Source organism: Xyrauchen texanus, chromosome 18 (assembly GCF_025860055.1).
Source record: "Xyrauchen texanus isolate HMW12.3.18 chromosome 18, RBS_HiC_50CHRs, whole genome shotgun sequence".
Classification (NCBI taxonomy): Eukaryota; Metazoa; Chordata; class Actinopteri; order Cypriniformes; family Catostomidae; genus Xyrauchen; species Xyrauchen texanus.
This window is the reverse complement of record NC_068293.1, coordinates 27042950-27060301: the sequence shown is the minus strand read 5'-3', so window position 1 is coordinate 27060301 and position 17352 is coordinate 27042950. Positions and strand designations below refer to the sequence as shown.

The 17352-nt window shown below is 40.1% G+C and overlaps 1 protein-coding gene across 1 annotated transcript in view; it reads left to right on the top strand.

The window, feature by feature from the left end:
• The window catches only part of pth2ra (parathyroid hormone 2 receptor a), a 116279-nt gene that overhangs the window by 68489 nt on the left and 30438 nt on the right, over nt 1–17352 (top strand). The window contains exon 7 of the mRNA XM_052148840.1: nt 4596–4749. Coding sequence (XP_052004800.1) covers nt 4596–4749 — 154 coding nt within the window. The remainder of the gene's footprint in view (nt 1–4595; nt 4750–17352) is intronic.

Sequence of the window (17352 nt, the reverse complement as noted above, 5' to 3'; positions counted from 1 at the left end):
TTAACCTCCTCTTTACAGTCCTTAATACAGGCTTTGCAGATTTTGTGTGATCAGAGAGTCCCAAAGCTGCTCTAGGGACAGAGCGATGTGCATTCTTTATTGTTGTGTAGCAATGATCCAGTGTATTTCTGTCTCTGGTTGGGCATGTAATGTGCTGTTTGTATTTGGGCAGATCACATGTGAGATTTGCTTTGTTAAAATCCCTAAGAATAATAATAACTGAATCTGGGTATTGTTGTTCCATGTCTGTGATTTGATGAGCCAGCTGTTGCAGCGTGGCACTCATGCACGCATTTGGCGCGATATACACACTCACCAGAATAAACGAAGAAAATTCTGTAGTGAGTAGAACGGCTTATTGTTAATAAAGAGTGCTTCCAAATTAGGACAGCACATATTCTTTAATGTTGTTACATCTGTACACCAACTTTCATTGATGTAAAAGCATGTTCCACTGCCTCTCGTTTTCCCCGTTAAATCTGCGATGTGATCCGTTCTGAACATCTGAAAGCCTGGCAGTTGTAATGCGCTGTCCGGAATGGCTTCACTCAGACAGGTTTCTGTAAAGCACAAGGCAGCAGAGTTTGAAAAGTCTTTGTTTGTATGGGTGAGATGTAGTTCATCCGTTTTGTTAGGAAGAGAGTGGAGATTCGCTAGATGAATGCTCGGCAGCACTGTTCGCCAGAGCGCTGAAACACAAGACTATACAATACATGGCTATAGCGCAGGCAAATTTTATGTTTCAAGTAATACAAAGCTTCCTGTCCTTTAGTCTCTTCAGTGGAAAAGTATCGCAGCAGAAACAATTTGTGGTAAATCTTTGCTCTCGGTGCTTTCAATGTCAGAGTCTTTGTGAGCACTTTGCTTATCAGAGAGAGAGAGAGAGGGAGAGAGAGAGAGAGAGAGAGAAAGAGAGAGAGTGAGAGAGTTAGCATGAGAGAGAGCGAAAACAACTTCAGATGTTAAATGCTCTCACAAGTAGACTATTTATTTTATATTATTTTTTATTTTTTGTAGGCCAGCTGGCATACAGTATAATGTCTGTGAGATAAAGGAGATCTTTTTATTTTCAGTACTCCACACTGATAAATTTAAAAAAAAAAATGTATTGTGCAAAAAACTAGAAGAAATAGGAAATAGGGCAGACTTGGGATAGCTGTCACACTTTTTACTTTTGGGTCAACATTTGGGGAGGGTGGGTTTTTCCAATTAACCCTATTTGGAAAAGCCCTGTACAAGGGAATAAATGTAGTATGTTTTGCTCCAGATAAAACCAGAACAAAAACGTAGTGTCAACTAGATATGGATGATATAGGATATTCACAATATATTCAGTATTATTGTATTAACAAAATTAACCAATTATATCAACTAATGGTATGAATACTGCAATGTTTTTATTCAGCAATTAATTGTTCTTTAGGCCTGTTTTGCCCTAGCATGCTTTGAACAATATGATGTTACAAAATGATGTTTTGAATCATAGTTGCTTCTCAAAGTAACAGAGTGTTTGGTAAAGCATATATTATTATTTCACTTTTTCAGTCCATTTCGTCATTTCCCCATCTTGAATCATTAACTTTCATGACAAGGGGCTGATACCAAAAATGGCTTTATATTCAACCCATTATTCTGCCCTCACTTTTGTATGAAAAACAAGGTAGGCTTACTTCACTTTGATCATTTTTTCATGCAGTATTTTTCATGATTTATAATAAGTGGGATCTGCATAATGCAGCGGAAAAAGGAAATTGTCCAGGATTAAATGTACAGTGGAGTTTTTCATGATGTGAATTAAATGGGATAAAGAGATCTCAAGAGGCTGCGTGTCTCACAGTCAATAGTGTTCTGTAAAAGCATCACAACTGCTTCCACAGCTTGGTCTCTAGCATCTCTACTAGACAGAACTAGAAAATAAAGTGATTTCTGGGTTACATCAAGTTTTACCTGTGATAACAGTCATAAATTATAAAAGGATTATTGCAAATCAGTTATTGACTTCCTAAATAAATGTTATGGTCATGAAATCTAATTACATGCAGAGAAGGATCACATTAACATTCAAATGGTAAAACCCTTAATTGTATTATATAACTACCTTACCTCTAACCAGTTAATATGGGTGCCAAAATGAACATGAGCCGATCACATCTTGCAGATGGGGTTGGTGTGAAAAAAAACCAAAGAGATATTTCATCAGCAGAGGGGCAGAGAAAAGACAGAACAAAAAGTTACAGGTGGAGCTGTTCAGATCCTCAAGGTATGTTGACGACATAATCCACGCCTTGCTATCCTCTGGCACCTCTTTGATCGTCTGTCAGAAACACTGAAGCTCTCACAGTTACAACTAGTTGCTGGCACTTTCATGTGTCTAGTGCTGGCAAGTCTTTTATTGTCCATGTTCAAACTTTTACTGGGTTGCTGATGCAGTCACTATCCAATTCCTCAATACACTCATTAGAGGAAAAGTAAGAAAAAAAGAGAATATTAAAAGAATAGGTTACTGATAATCTTTCTTTTGTGTCTCCAATTGACTTTCAAAGGAGACCTGTGCAAGCTGTGCTCAGATTTTCCAAGATACCAAGTCTGCAGAGCTTCCCTATGAACTCTTAAATATTCTGAACTCTGAAATATTTATTATCAAATCTCAAACATTACTCAAGTATTTACCCTTGAATCTAAAAGTGAAAGTTTAGTCACATTTTTGTTACATTTAAGACCACAGTGACTGCTCATAGTGTACAAATTGCAGACTGCAATTTTCAAATTTCAAATTGGAATTGTGTAACAGCCTGGTTGAATCAAGGAAATTCGCTCTCTCACTGATGCTGTCAGTTTATTGTCTTTAATACCTTCACAACGCCATCACAACACCATCACAACACCGTAAGAGCTAGAACAGATGAATTAACATTATTGGAATTTTTTAATAATTCACATACATATAAATGAAACAAACAGTAGACTATATAGCAACAAAATTACAAGATTAATACTAACATGTATCATAAACAACTTAAATTATATATAAATGAAACAAGCACATATAAAACTATTATAAAGACAAGATATGCTATGTAACATTATACAAGTGCATAAATATACATGATGTATACCTTGTACTCCTTTCCAGCCAGGTGCTAAAAAATATACACAAAAAACATACTACAAAATAAAAACAAACAGTGAATAGATGCCTAAATTCACTTAAAGGTGACATTAATACTAGAATTCAGATCCGTGAATCCGTGACCGCATGGTTCCGTGTCTCCGCCTGTCAGCAATTTATCTGTATGCGCGCTCTCTGTGCGCGAGCGATCGGTTCGTTTTTCCGGCAATATAGGTCTTTATCTAAAATAAAGGTCTCTATAGGTTAAATAACTAAGAGTGCAAAGTAAACTTCCAAAATATAATAAACACAATATTAAACTAATATTAAGAAATATAGAATTACGATAACATCAGAATAATATATTAATGCCCAAAAGTAATTTAATTCGCTGAGGGTTATTTACATTACTCAAGTATTTACCCTTGAATCTAAAAGTGAAAGTTTAGTCACATTTTTGTTACATTTAAGACCACAGTGACTGCTCATAATGTGCAAATTGCAGACTGCAATTTTCAAATGTAAAATTTCAAAATGGAATTGTGGTACATCTGAGCTAGTTACTGTTATTGGATGGATGGATGAATGGATGGATGGATGGATGGATGGGTGATGGATGAATGGATGGATGGATGGATGGAAAGCAGGCAAGAAGTGACCAGAGTATATGGGATCTCCTTCAATACTTTTTAAAAAGCTCTGCAGGTGGATACTTCATGAAGTTGAAAGAATGGTCACTATGTTATTCCCATACTGCCATTTACTCTGCATATTAAGCAGAGAAATATCCAGCTTTGATGGTATTCTTTGATAATGTTTTGACTTGTGATGTGAAATTCCTTTAGATTCAGTTCATTGGTCTGGAAATGCTTTACGGTCATTAAACACACAGAGCTGTCATGGCAGTGAGCTAATAGCTTCATTAAATTGTGCAGTATTCCACCTATTGCCTATAGTCAGCTGACTGAAATGAAAAGTTGTCATTTGGTCAGAGTTCTTCTGTCCTCAAGAGTATTTCTGTCATTGGCTCTGACATTGTGCCATCGTAAATGATGTTAGTGAGCTGATTATTCTAATACAAAATTTGTGACTTTTCTGTTTTTTCTTAACGGATATAAGAGATTGTTTACCCAAAATTGAAAATTCTGTCATCATGTACTCACCCTCAACCATGCTTTAAGTAAAGCTTTTTTTTTATTTTCTTTTTTTTTTTAATATGTCCTTTTATTTACAATTATTTCCCATGCACACTAGATAGTGAACTTAAGAAAACCAAGTGGTGGCTTTGATTTTTTTCAATAAGCCGAATCTGCTGTGATCTCCAGCCAAGAGTTGGAAATCAGTTAGTCACAGATGTAGTATTGCATTCCAACCAATATGTTTGCTGAATAGCATAGGACTTTGTGTTCCATTTGATAAGAACTGCCATTTGTAATAATAGTATGTTGTGTTGTTTTGACTTTCTCTGATTTGTTCCTCCTTTCAGATGGGATGTAAAGTGACTGTCTTGCTATTCATCTATTTCCTGGCTACAAACTACTACTGGATTCTGGTGGAAGGCTTGTATCTGCACAGCCTAATCTTTATGGCCTTCTTGTCTGACTCCAAGTACTTGTGGGGATTCACTTTGATCGGATGGGGTGAGTGTGTAATGGTAGTGATTTAAAGAAGAAATTTAAGGATATTCCTGCCTGTACTGGGTTTATAGCATTTCTTGGCAAACAAAATGCTGCCGTAACACATTTAGTTCAGCTATATCTCTTGCTTTGCTTATGCATTTAGATATCAAGCAAAATATCAGACTTAAATTTATGTCTCTCAAGCCCTAGATTAAATGAATTCCTAGTTGCGAAAAAAAGAAGAAAAAAAGAAATGACCAATGCAAATTTTGTTTATGTTATGAGAAGTTTGATTAACTCTTTTAGCAGATACATTATTTCAGAATCAGAATCAAGTATGCTTACACATACAAGAATTTGTCTTGGTGACAGGCGCTTCCAGTGTACAACAATACAAACAATACCAAAAACAGCAGCAAGACATAGGTAATTAAAAAACAAAAACAAAAAAAAAACAAAAAAAATAATTATACATATACGTACATACACTCACCTTCATACATACCCACACACACACACGTAGTGCAAATCTATTACAATCTGTTATATAAAGAACAAAAATACAGTATATTATGTACAGAGCAATGTAAGTAATGGCAGAAGTGGATATGTTGGATAATCTAAATAGACTTAAACTGTGTATTGCACATCATTATTGCTCAATTGGGCAATTTAATTGTTCATTAGATGGATAGCCTGAGGGAAAAAACTGTTCCTGTGTCTGACGGTTCTGGTGCTCAGAGCTCTGAAGCACCGGCCAGAAGGCAACAGTTCAAAAAGGTAGTGGGCTGGGTGAGTGGGATCCAGAGTGATTTTCCCAGCCTTTTTCTTCACTCTGGAAGTGTATAGTTCTTGAAGGGGAGGCAGGGGGCAACCGATAATCCTCTCAGCAGACCGAACTGCCCTTTGGTGCAGTCATTTGTGTAGAGGGAGAAGAGTAGTGGGGAGAGCACACATCCCTGGGGGGCACCAGTGCTGATGGTACAGGTGGTGGATGTGAATTTTCCCTGCCTCACAAGCTGCTGCCTGTCTGTCAGAAAGCTGGTAATCCACTGACAGGTAGAGGTGGGAACAGGGAGTTGGTTTAACTTAGTCCGGAGTATAGCTGGGATGATTGTGTTGAAAGCCGAGCTGAAGTCCACAAAGAGTGGACATTTTTTTTAACACATATATGAGTATGATCTGGTATAATCAATTAATTTTTACATTTTCTTTTGTTTCCATTTGTTTCCTTTTTTTCCACAATTCAGCCAGCTAAACCTTGACAGTTATGTAATAACTTGCGGGGGAATGTTTGCAGGCGAAATATTAACAAGGTTTCAATTTCTTGTCATCCTTGCTGTTTGAACACAGGTCCTTTGTGACCAATCCTATTAAGAAGACATCAGCAAATTGACTCAATGGTTCACAATAAATATTTGTTTAATTTGCTATTTTCATCCTTTTGCTCACATTTAACTAGGGATGGAACTTTTGCCAAATTCTTTTAACCAATCACGGCGATTATTAATCAAGCCAAGCCTTAAATCAATCACATGACCCACTACGACTGGTGATAGTGACCCTTGAAAGAATTTGATCATTCAGTTCAAAGTACTTCAGTAACTCTCGAAAGACATCACCATCCACCACACTAATGGGCACCATGCATGTCCTTTTTAATCATCCTTCTTTCCCATTGTGGGATCTCCTCACAATCAGTCCCCCTTGAAATATGGACAAAATGCGGGGCTGTAGGCCTATTTTCTTAGGCTTGTCGATGTTTGTTTTCATAAGGTATTGCATTGTACTCATTGTTAGAACAGCTCACATTTATTGTAAAGTGATCAGCTATTTTTTCCATAGATATTTATATGAAATAATATATGATACTGACCTTGTTGATGCATAGAAACATAATGGAGTGAAGCCTCAAATCTGATAATGTTCTATTTCAAATTTGAGGATGATAACTTTAAAACTCTTGATTCTGGCTGCAAATAGTATTAGCCATTAGCATTAGTGCCTAAATGCAGAATAGTAAACATTATAAAATAAACATTATCTTGTGCATATATTTGACTTCCAGAGGTGGGGACAAGTCACACATGATCAAGTCCAAGCAAGTCTCAAGTCTTAACCATCAAGTCTCGAGTCAAGTCTCAAGTCGCAGTTCAGATAAATCAAGCAAGTCAAGTCAAGTCAAGGGTTCACCCTAAGCAAGTCAAGTCAAGTCCTGATAAGTTTCAAGTAAAGTCAAGTCACACTACTAAAATAAATAGAGGTAAATTTTTTTGATACATATTTATTTTTGCACAGAAAAGATGAACTTGTATACATATATTATGTATCTTATTTATTATACATTTGCTACATATTAATCATATGCATATCTGTGCTACATTAATATCTGAAAATAAAATAAAATTGTGTTGTTTACACAAAACGTTCAGACATTAACATTACCTGTAAACATTAAAAAAAATTATTTTCATATGCACAAACATTCTTTACATTTTAAAAAATAATGTAATTTAAGGAAAATCAATTTGCAAAACCACATTTATGTGACCAATTGTAAATGGAATCGTTTTGATAAATCAGAATCAGCTATCCGATCTGAGAAAACGCATGAAGTGGCCAGGTGTAACGTTAAACATAGGGTTGCCAACCACAACAGTTTTCTGTAGCCTTGTGCGAACTTATTCAATAGAATTAGACTTCTAGAATGTTCTTTCAAGTGCAAAAAAATATATTTTTTAATTTAGTAGTTTTTCTTATCATAGCCAACAAATGTCTTCGGAAACTCCTTTTCCTCGATTTACTGAAGCCTATATGTAAAACGCATTTGCAGCTGCACAGCCGTATATCTATGCTGCATATATCTATGCCGTCTGGCTCGCTCATAGGCTGTGCTGCGGCAACTGAACAGCCAATGGCGTGAGCCGGTCAGAGCCCGCCGAGGGGCTCAAGTCCCGAATTTTGCATTAAAGCAGGTCGTCGTTCATTCATAGTCTGTCTGACATATATATTAGAATAGAAGCTATGTGTCTGTCATGGATTTGCACTGAATTGATACTCGTTCCGTATCAGTTCAATACGGAACAAGACTTTTATGTGTCAAATATACGGAACGGTTGGCAACCCTAGTTAAACAGCCCCTTAGAAATGTTTAGGTGCGTGCTAGTGATCACATCGGCGCCTACATGTTAGCCTGTCATGCAGTAACGTTATGCGCAATGCTTTATAGTTTCCACACGCAGTCCACAAACTTGAAAATGCGCACATTTAATACATACATTATAACCTACATGTAATATTGAGCTGCCCGCTCATTTTAAGACGCCAATCAACATAAAAAAATTCAGGCTACGCCACTGTTATAGTCAAATTCCCCAATAAGTTACATCTATTTACTGAAACGTAACAGTATAATGATAATGCCATGGTCACATTTCTAATAAGAAAAAAACATAATATGCCATCAAGGCCAAATTATGACAAACAGAAAAGATTAAATCATTACATTAGTAATCGTTATAACGTAGATCTTAGTGAAACTGACTATAAAGAGATTACTTTCTTACCTTTCCTTGTGGTTCTTCTTGATATGTCGAACGAAATTTGGCGTTGTGGTTGTGGTTGTCGTAGTCGGATATTCGTGCCTTGCATATTTTGCAACTGGCTGAATCTTTTTTATAGGCACGGTCCAGTTCAAAGTCTGTATAGCCAAACGAGACAATTTGTGGAGCTTCGACTACTGTCTGCCATGTTTGGCGCGGTTTGAATTGAGCAGCGTTAAAGGCACAGATGCCGATAGTGATGCTGACGTCACAATATATATATTTCTTAATTAATTGTATTGCTGTTTGTTTATTATAAGTTCAAGTCATTGTCGAGTCTTCCACTTCAAGTCAAGTCAAGTCTCAAGTAACTTGTTCTCAAGTCAAAGTCAAGTCAAGTCATTTTCGTACTTTAATCAAGCAAGTCACAAGTCCTGAAAATTGTGACTCGAGTCAGACTCGATTTAAGTCATGTGACTCGAGTCCCCCAACTCTGTTGACTTCCAATCATAATTGTGTTGTTATAGCAGTGTGATTTAATAATCTCATGTGGATTCAAATCATATAATGAGGCAGAAAGCAGATTATTGGCAGGTGAAGATGATAGCAGGTGTACAGCTCTTCTGCAATTACAACTACAAAACTGTCAATACTCATACTCAAATAACAGTGACTGCATGGAAATAATAGACAAACCATTTATATTTGTAATTTATTTACAATAAGTCTCAGCATTCAAATAAAAAGTTTTATGCTTGATATTAGTGATGTCCGGTTCGTGAACGAATCGTTCTTTTGAACCGGTTCTTTTTAGTGAACTGGATGGACCAGTTCAACAAATTGGACTGAATAATCTGAAACAGTTTGCGAAACACGTGAAACGTGATCTGAAACACGTTCCTGACAGTCACTCACAATCGAAATGAGCCTATAGTATATTGTATTATAATCCCATGATGCCGGTATTTGCCAACTCTTCTTATTATTCAGCGCTCAAGTTACTCCAACAGTACAATGAACTGAGAACAGTATCTCTAGCTGCTCCCTGAAACTGAGCATGTGTGTCCCATGGTTGGAGCGTGTGGCGACTAAATGAAAGCATCTATTGTACAAAGCAATGTATAAGGATAATAACACATAAAACATTCTGGAAATATGTTGTGTCATAATTGTCATAGTTTTAACGATGATTATCTGGTCACAAAAATGTACATCAACATTACATTGACAGTCGTTAGTCTCTGACAGCTTGTGAGCCAGTACACATTGAACTGAGAAGTGTCTCTTTCGGACGTGTCCGTTGAGAACCGATAAGCTGCTGATTCGGAGTACAACGGTTCTCGAGTCACCAGTACACTGAACTGAGAAAACAGTTTGGACTTGGAGTCTCGGACTTGTCCGCTGATGTGCTGCTGATAACGAGCATGCATGAACCGGTAACTTGAATGAGGGGGTGAAATGTAAGTTTCTTTATGGTTTCTCATAGTTGTTGATTAAGAAGACTTTTTTACTTTAAATATCTTAGATATGTAGCTAAAACATCCATGTTTGCAAATCATTACCATTTTTGGTGCTTTAGTTGACAAATTTTAATGTAGGAAACTAATCCAAGATTATTATTATTATTATTAATTAATTTAATTAAATGTAAATCAGCTATATGCGCTTACACACTTTATTTAAATGTATTTTGACCGTGTGTTTTCATCCGCCAGGCTAATAGCATTACGTATTTGTGACATCATTGCTTGATAACATAAACAAACTGGTGAATCATTTTTTTTAACCGGTTCATTGAAATGAACTGTCTGAAAGAACCAGTTCACAGAAAAGAATCTGACTTCCCATCTCTACTTGATATGTAATTTATCCTACTATCATATGGATGGGGAAGTTCCTGTCATGTGGGCACTGAGGTATGCATGATGTCATAACTTCCTCTTTATCTTGACCATATTTAGACAGAGAAATGAACTTGTGCACCTTTTAGCTTTGTGGATGTTTGTAAAATCCCCATATTACAGAGAATTACAGCGTGTCAGCCAATCATATCGCATCATTTAGTGAAAAAAAACAAAATTTCTTTATGAAATAAATATGAGAATATATCAAAACGTCCGTAAATGTGCAAACCTTTGGACTAAATGTTCTATTGGATATTGTTCACTGAAGCCTGCTATTGACAACTCAAAGGGAGTTTACATCACTGAACAGATACGTGTGTCTTTATAACAGTTTCATTTTCATAACTCTCGCTTTAATATTTTTATATATTGACATAAATTAAGACATTGCTCTTACATTTCTATTGTGAAACATTGGCTAAAAATCAAAGCTGAAGTATTAGACCTTTCTTATGATGTATTGTATGTCACAGTTAAATAAGAATTGAATGTTAATATCATACAGTTAATGCAAACAAGACCGATCGTAAGATTGCCGGCGATACCTGCCAGTGAAGAGTCTTCATTTTTACATTTAACATTCTATACAGATGCCCAGCTCAGAGATGGTAGCCTTTAAATATGTATCTCATGTTCTTCTTTAAGAAATCGAAAACATAGAAACCAGTCAGCCATTATTCACTAGTGATTTTCATCCCCTCCCTTATCTCTGCTCTTACACTGTGAAACAACATTGAAAGCTCAACACAGTTTGTTTTGAGAGGTTCCTTTTCAAGTGGTTTCAAGTTGAAGTGTTCTATATTTATTTGTCATGCCTGTTTGATGTTTTCCTCCTGGAAGGGCAGAGATGCAGGCCCCTTTTGATATGCAGATTTGCTGTTCCAGGAGCGGCTCCTCGCTACATTCTCGCAAATGTGTTTGGCATGGCTTATTAATGACCTTTGGGTTAAGTCTGTGAAAGTACTGCACAACAATGTCACCCTGATTGTCCAACCAGCTGGATTAGTATAATCATGGAGAAAATCATCCCTGTTAAAAAAAATATGTGACGTAATGATCATCTATTCCTATTGCATATATAATTGCTATTATCCTTCTGTGCTAATAATAAGGGCACAATTGCAGGATGTTTTACATAAATTATTTACATTTATTTCATAATGGAAGTGAACTTTTAAAGCATTTACTGTGTAAGCCAATAATCACTATAGCAAACGTCTAGGTTACTATTGTAACCTCAAATTCTCATTGGCCTTTTCTCGAGTTCAGAGGTAACCGAGGCCTTCAAGAAGGTCCCCTAGTGTCGCTTCAATTGACAAAACGTCTCGTTCCCTCCATCAGGGGTACATATGGGTATAAAGGGAATGAATCATGCCTCTGTTCATTCAGGTTTTGAACAGAGGGCCATTGCAGTGGCTCGGTTCAGCGTCGTTGTGGCCAGAGGGACACAACATCTCGTTCCCTCCATCAGGGAACGGAGGTTACAACAGTAACCTAGACATTCCCCATCTGTCGCTCACGTCGACGTCGTGTCGAGTGAAGCAACACTAGGGGTCCCTGTTCAGTCACGCCATGCGCTAAACCGTGTACTCGTTCTTCCCAACTCCTATTCTTTCAGGGGGAAAAGGTCCCACAGAGTCACCCACCTGCCCAGGCTGGTGGGAGGAAAAGAGTGCGAAATATGTCACATGGGTTTTCAGGCCACCTGTGGAAATGGCACGGTGATAGATCCTACAAGCTGAGAGGGAGGAGTTGCTATAAACACGGTGACCGGGGGGCAGGGGGCCTGCCCAAGGGAGACGTGGGTCCACCAGTAGGGAGACCGTACTGCGGAAAATACACACAGGGGGATTAATCCACAAGGGTCCATCCTGTGGAGCACCTATTCCAGTACGGAGTAATTTTAGTATGCGTAGTGGGTCTGGTTGTGGAATTCCTCCACTGAATTTGCGGACCAGAGGGCGAGGGAGGAAGAACATCCTGGGAGTACGAATCTAGTGGACTATCCTGGGGGAAAAGATCATCTCAGTGGAGGGGAAGGGCTCTATGTGCAGCCCAGAACATCAACCCAGAGATTGTAAAATCTTGTAAAGGTATTGGGTGTTGCCCAGCCCACTGCTCTGTAGATGTCTGCTAGGGAGGTGCCGTTGGCCAGTGCCCACTAGGATGCCACACTTCTAGTCGAGTGTGCTCGAACCTGCAATGGGGCGGGCATGGCCTAGGTGTGATGGGCCAAATCGATGACATCAACAACCCAGTGGGAAAGCCTCTGTTTGGAGATAGCATCCCTTTCTGCTCTCCGCCAAAGCAGACAAAGAGCTGCTCAGAACATCTAAAGCTCTGCATGCAGTCCACATAGGTAAGCAAAGCACGCACCGGACACAGCAACGAAAAGGCTTGGTCTGCCTCCTCCCGGGACAGCGCTTGCAGGTTCACTTCCTGGTCCTTGAAGGGGGTCGTAGGAACCTTGGGCACGTAGCGTGGTTGCAGTCTTAGGACGACATGGGTGTCTGCTGGACCGAACTCCAGGCAAGAGTCGCTGATACAGAATGCTTGCAGGTCCTCAACCCTCTTGATGGAAGCAAGCGTGATCAGGAGGGCTGTCTTCAAGGAGAGTGCTTTGAGCTCGACTGATTCTAGTGGCTCAAAGGGGGGTCTCTGAAGGCCTGAAAGGACCATGGAGAGATCCCATGAGGGGAAAAGGCATGGCCTCCGGGTGCCTCTAAGGAACCTGATAATCAGATGGTGTTTCCCTAGGGACTTACCGTCCGCTACGTCATGGTGAGCTGATAAGGCGGTTACATAAACCTTCAAGGTGGAGGGGGACAGCCTCCCCTCCAGCCTCTCTTGCTGAAACGAGAATACTGACCTGACTGCGCATCTCTGCGCGTCTTCAGATCAGGAACAGCACCAATTTGCGAACAAGCGCCACTTTAGGGCGTAAAGTTGCCTGGTAGAGGGAGCTCTGCTGCCCTACAAAGGCAAAACGCTGTAACATCATGTTTGGTCAAAAATGAGTTAATGTCATTTTTGGGGTATTCAAGACCTCCTTTATCATGTGAATAAATATCGTGAGTCAATTTGATTGTTTTAACGAGAAATTAAAGGGCTATGACAACTGTAACATCCAAAACCATACAAGAAACCACAGCAGAATGCCGTAACAGTTGTTACGGCTCTTAGCCTTTGTTCCGGCACGCTTAAGTTGAGTTAAGGTGTTCTGACTTTGTTTTGCCTGGCATCAAGAGAGATGTAACGGTGCCGCTGTGATGTTATTGTACTCTGGCTTTGTCATACTGTCAAAGATTACCGCTCTTTTATTGTCACCAAACCGTGTAACATACACACGACACATCTTTGAAATAAAGTGTAGACTGCCGACTGCTTGTTTGTATTATTACTCTGTGATAGCGATGTGATAGGGCGATGGTTCAGATCTGTCAATGTCAGTGACAGCCCGGAGCTTGCTAAATTTAATCTGTGTCACGTAAATTAGTGCTAACGTTGACGCTGACACTCGCCTCACATCAGATGCTGAAAACCAAATATTAAATACAGAGGCATCTTACCTTTCCATGCAATCCGATATAATCCATAGAAGATATAATCCATAGCAATGCACGTCATCTGCTGTATCCACAACAATCCATACGTGTTTGAGCCATATTTCCTTCTTGCAGGTGTTCACGTCAGATTTTACAGCTGGTTATCGCTGAAGTCTGTACAAAGTAGGCTAACCTAAATAGTAAAAGTAATTCCAACTTTTTTTCGGTATACTCTGTCTATATTATCTCAGAATTAAAAAGTAGTAATCCAAGTCGAGTTCGGTTGACTGAGCATCTTGAGCAGTTTGGTGGCCCTTAACCCTTTAACTGTCACCCCTCCCCTTTTTTCGCATAGACATGAAAATCACTATCCAAACTTAAATGGTTGTATTTCAAGAATGCTTTGTCATATATACCTATGGACAAGTTGTGTTCCAAATTTTAGGTTGATATCTCAAAAAATTTGCTTTCAGTAAGATTTTATTTGGGTGCAGTAAAAAACTTGGAATGAGCAGTCTCTAATCTCTAATGTATTGGTCCAATGTTTAATTAATTATTACTCTATATCTTGCATTTAAATACATATACCTTTGTATTCAATTATAATTAAATTATCTTTATTGTGAAAATATTTATTGTATTCATACTGTACATACTGTACTGCAAAGTAACTTATCTGTTATACTGTTTAACGGTGTTAGTGTTGCCGCACTATCCTGATCATTATAGCACTAAATAGGAACAACCAAAGGTCTTCTATATAATTTAAAACAAATACCATGATGACTAGACCTTGGTTAGGTGTTCTTATAATGGATGTACGTATGGTGAACAGCAAGTAAATATTGATTATATGTTAGTTACGGCCTTTTGCCTTTGCATGACTCCTGATTTTTGGCACATGATACAAAGGCAGAGTACAGTAACTGCCAAACAAGTGTCAAAGGTCAATTTTGAGCTCAAGATTTTTTGCATACAAACATTTCTTCAGTATAGCAACTAGTTGTGAAATTTTGGGAGTCCTACCTATAATACTTTTGTCTGGACCAAACAGAAACTTTAAAGTCATTTTTCTCAGTTTCACACTCTAGTGAGTTAAGGTCTTTTGCTTTTGCAGGGCAGTCTGGCTTGGTTGATCGTGTCTATGACAGCAGGTGGTAGGCCACTTAGATTTTCCGCTTCCTGTCCAGGGGCCAGACGAGGAGGTTACAGAAATCTGGGCGTGGATGCCAGAGGGTACCCTGCTCCTGACAAAGAAGGTCCTTCCTCAGAGGAATTTGCCAGGGAGGGGGTGTCGCGAGGAGCGTGAGATCCCAGAACCAAGCCCATGTGGGCTAGTAGGGGGCCACCTGAGTGACTTGTTCCTCATCCTCCCTGACCTTGCACAGCACCCGTGCAAGTTGGGGGAAATGCGTACTTGCACAACCACCGGGGCCAGCGGTGTGCCACAGCGTCTGTCCTGAGGGGAGCCTCTGCTAGGGAGCGGGTAGTGGGAGGTCTCTTGGGAAGCTAACAGGTCTATCTGTGCTTTGCCAAATCGCTCCCAAATCAGCTGGACCACCTGGGGGTGGAGCCTCCACTCTCTGTTGAGCGTACCTTGTCACAACATCGTGTCCGCTGCCATGTTGAGGTTCCCTTGGATGTGAGTGGTGCGCAACGACCTGAGTCGCTGCTGGCTCCAAAGAAGGAGATGGCGGCGAGTTGTGACAGCTCCGAAGAAGAAATCTGAATGAACAGAGGCATGATTCCCTGCCTTTATACCCGTATGTCCGGGGAGGGATGTGCAAATTCTGTCTGCCAAATTCTCATTGGCCTTATCTCAAGTTCAGAGGTAACGAGGCCTTCAAGAAAGTCCCCTTGTTTCACTTCACTCGACACAACGTTGAAGATTAAAGACAGTTTTTATTAAATGCTGAGGCTCTTACTACCAGCCTGCACATCATACGAGTAAACTATTTTATTTTATTATTTTATTTCATTTTTATATCATTTTTGTATTCATGTATATTTCTGGAATTTTGATGGGGGCAGCACCCCAGCGCCCTCTATTGACAAGCCGCCACTGTTCAGAAGACTTAAAAATGTCATATAGACGACTGTTTTCTGGTGCTTCATTGTCTTTTTTTAACTTAACAGCCCTGGATTACTATATATTTCAAAAGGCTTAAGGGTGAGTAAATTATGACAGACTGTTCCTTTAATAGTGGATGTAATGAATAGATGGAAACGTCTCGGTTACGTATTGTAACCCTTGTTCCCTGAAAAAAGCTGAACGAGATGCTGCGCTGAGAAAAGCGCTTTGGGAACAATCCTACGTGTTTGTGACATGCCACCCTGTTGCGGCCCCCATGGCAGACGAATAATTGCCCTGACTTACGCCACTGGCTAGTGCGGTGGACGTAGGTCTGAAGGGCACGGACTGGACAAAGTCTGTGTAGTCTTTCCTGAGGGTGCAAAATCGCTTTAGCCATACCTGGGACAAATTCTAAATAGGCCGGCAAAACAGACAGAGCCTTTAGATCCCCAATCCTCTTTAGAGAGGTGATCGCCCTAAGAAAGACCATCTTGAGAGTCAGAAGTCTGGAGGTTCAAAGGGGGTCTCAACCAGACCCTCCAGGACTATTGCCAAGTCCCAAGAAGGAGTCCTGGTCCTAACAGGAGGCCTTAGTCGCATGGCTCCACAAATGAAGCGAGCGAGTAGAGGATGCCTCCCCAAAGGCACCCCGTCCATCAAGGCATGTCAAGCCGAAATGGCAGCCACATAAACCCTGAAAGTAGCTGGGTAGGGGGCTGGGTGACTCAGGGAGAAGTAGAGGAGACATTGCGCTGTTCAAAGAGGTGAAGAAGTCCTCTTCTGCCCTGTAAAATCTCACCCTGATTTGTTCCACTACCTCGGGGTGGAGTTTACACTCTCCCGTCGGTATTTTCTGTCTGAACAGTAAATCTGCTCCCACATACGGGCATCCAGGGATATAAACTGCCCTGAGTGACAGGAGCTTGCCCTGGGTCCCAAGGAGAATCCGAAGTGCCAGAGATTCAGCTGACGTGAACGTGGACCTCCTTGATGGTTTATGTAAGAGACTTCCGCTGTATTGCCCACCCGCACCAAGACATGGTAGCCTCTGGAGGAAGTATTTCATTGCCAGAAATACAGCCATCAACTCGAGACAGTTACTGTGACAACCGAGCTGCAGACTCTCCCATCCCCTTGAGCTGGACGACCACTTAAGGCCGCTACCCAGCCTGTCAGGGAGGCGTCTGTCGTTAGCAGCCTGCGATGACGAGACGCACCTAGAGTGGGACCCAAGGTAAGAAACCGGGGTCTGAACCATATAGAAAGGGAACGAAGTGCGCGGCGCGTAACCCTTACTAGCCCTAGGGGACTGGCCCTTGGATGAAATCCCCTGGCTTTTAGCCACAGCTGAAATGGTCTCATATGGAGAAGGCCCAAAGGGATCACCATGGACGCAGATGCCATGAGACCTAGTATTTGTTGATACTGGTGAACAGTGCAACCTTGACCTAGCCTGAGTTTGCTCAGGGTGTTCTGAATGGATGTGATAATTTGACATTGAGTCTCAGACCCGGAGAAACCAGATGAGCTAAGACAATATCCCTGTGTTTAACTGCCAG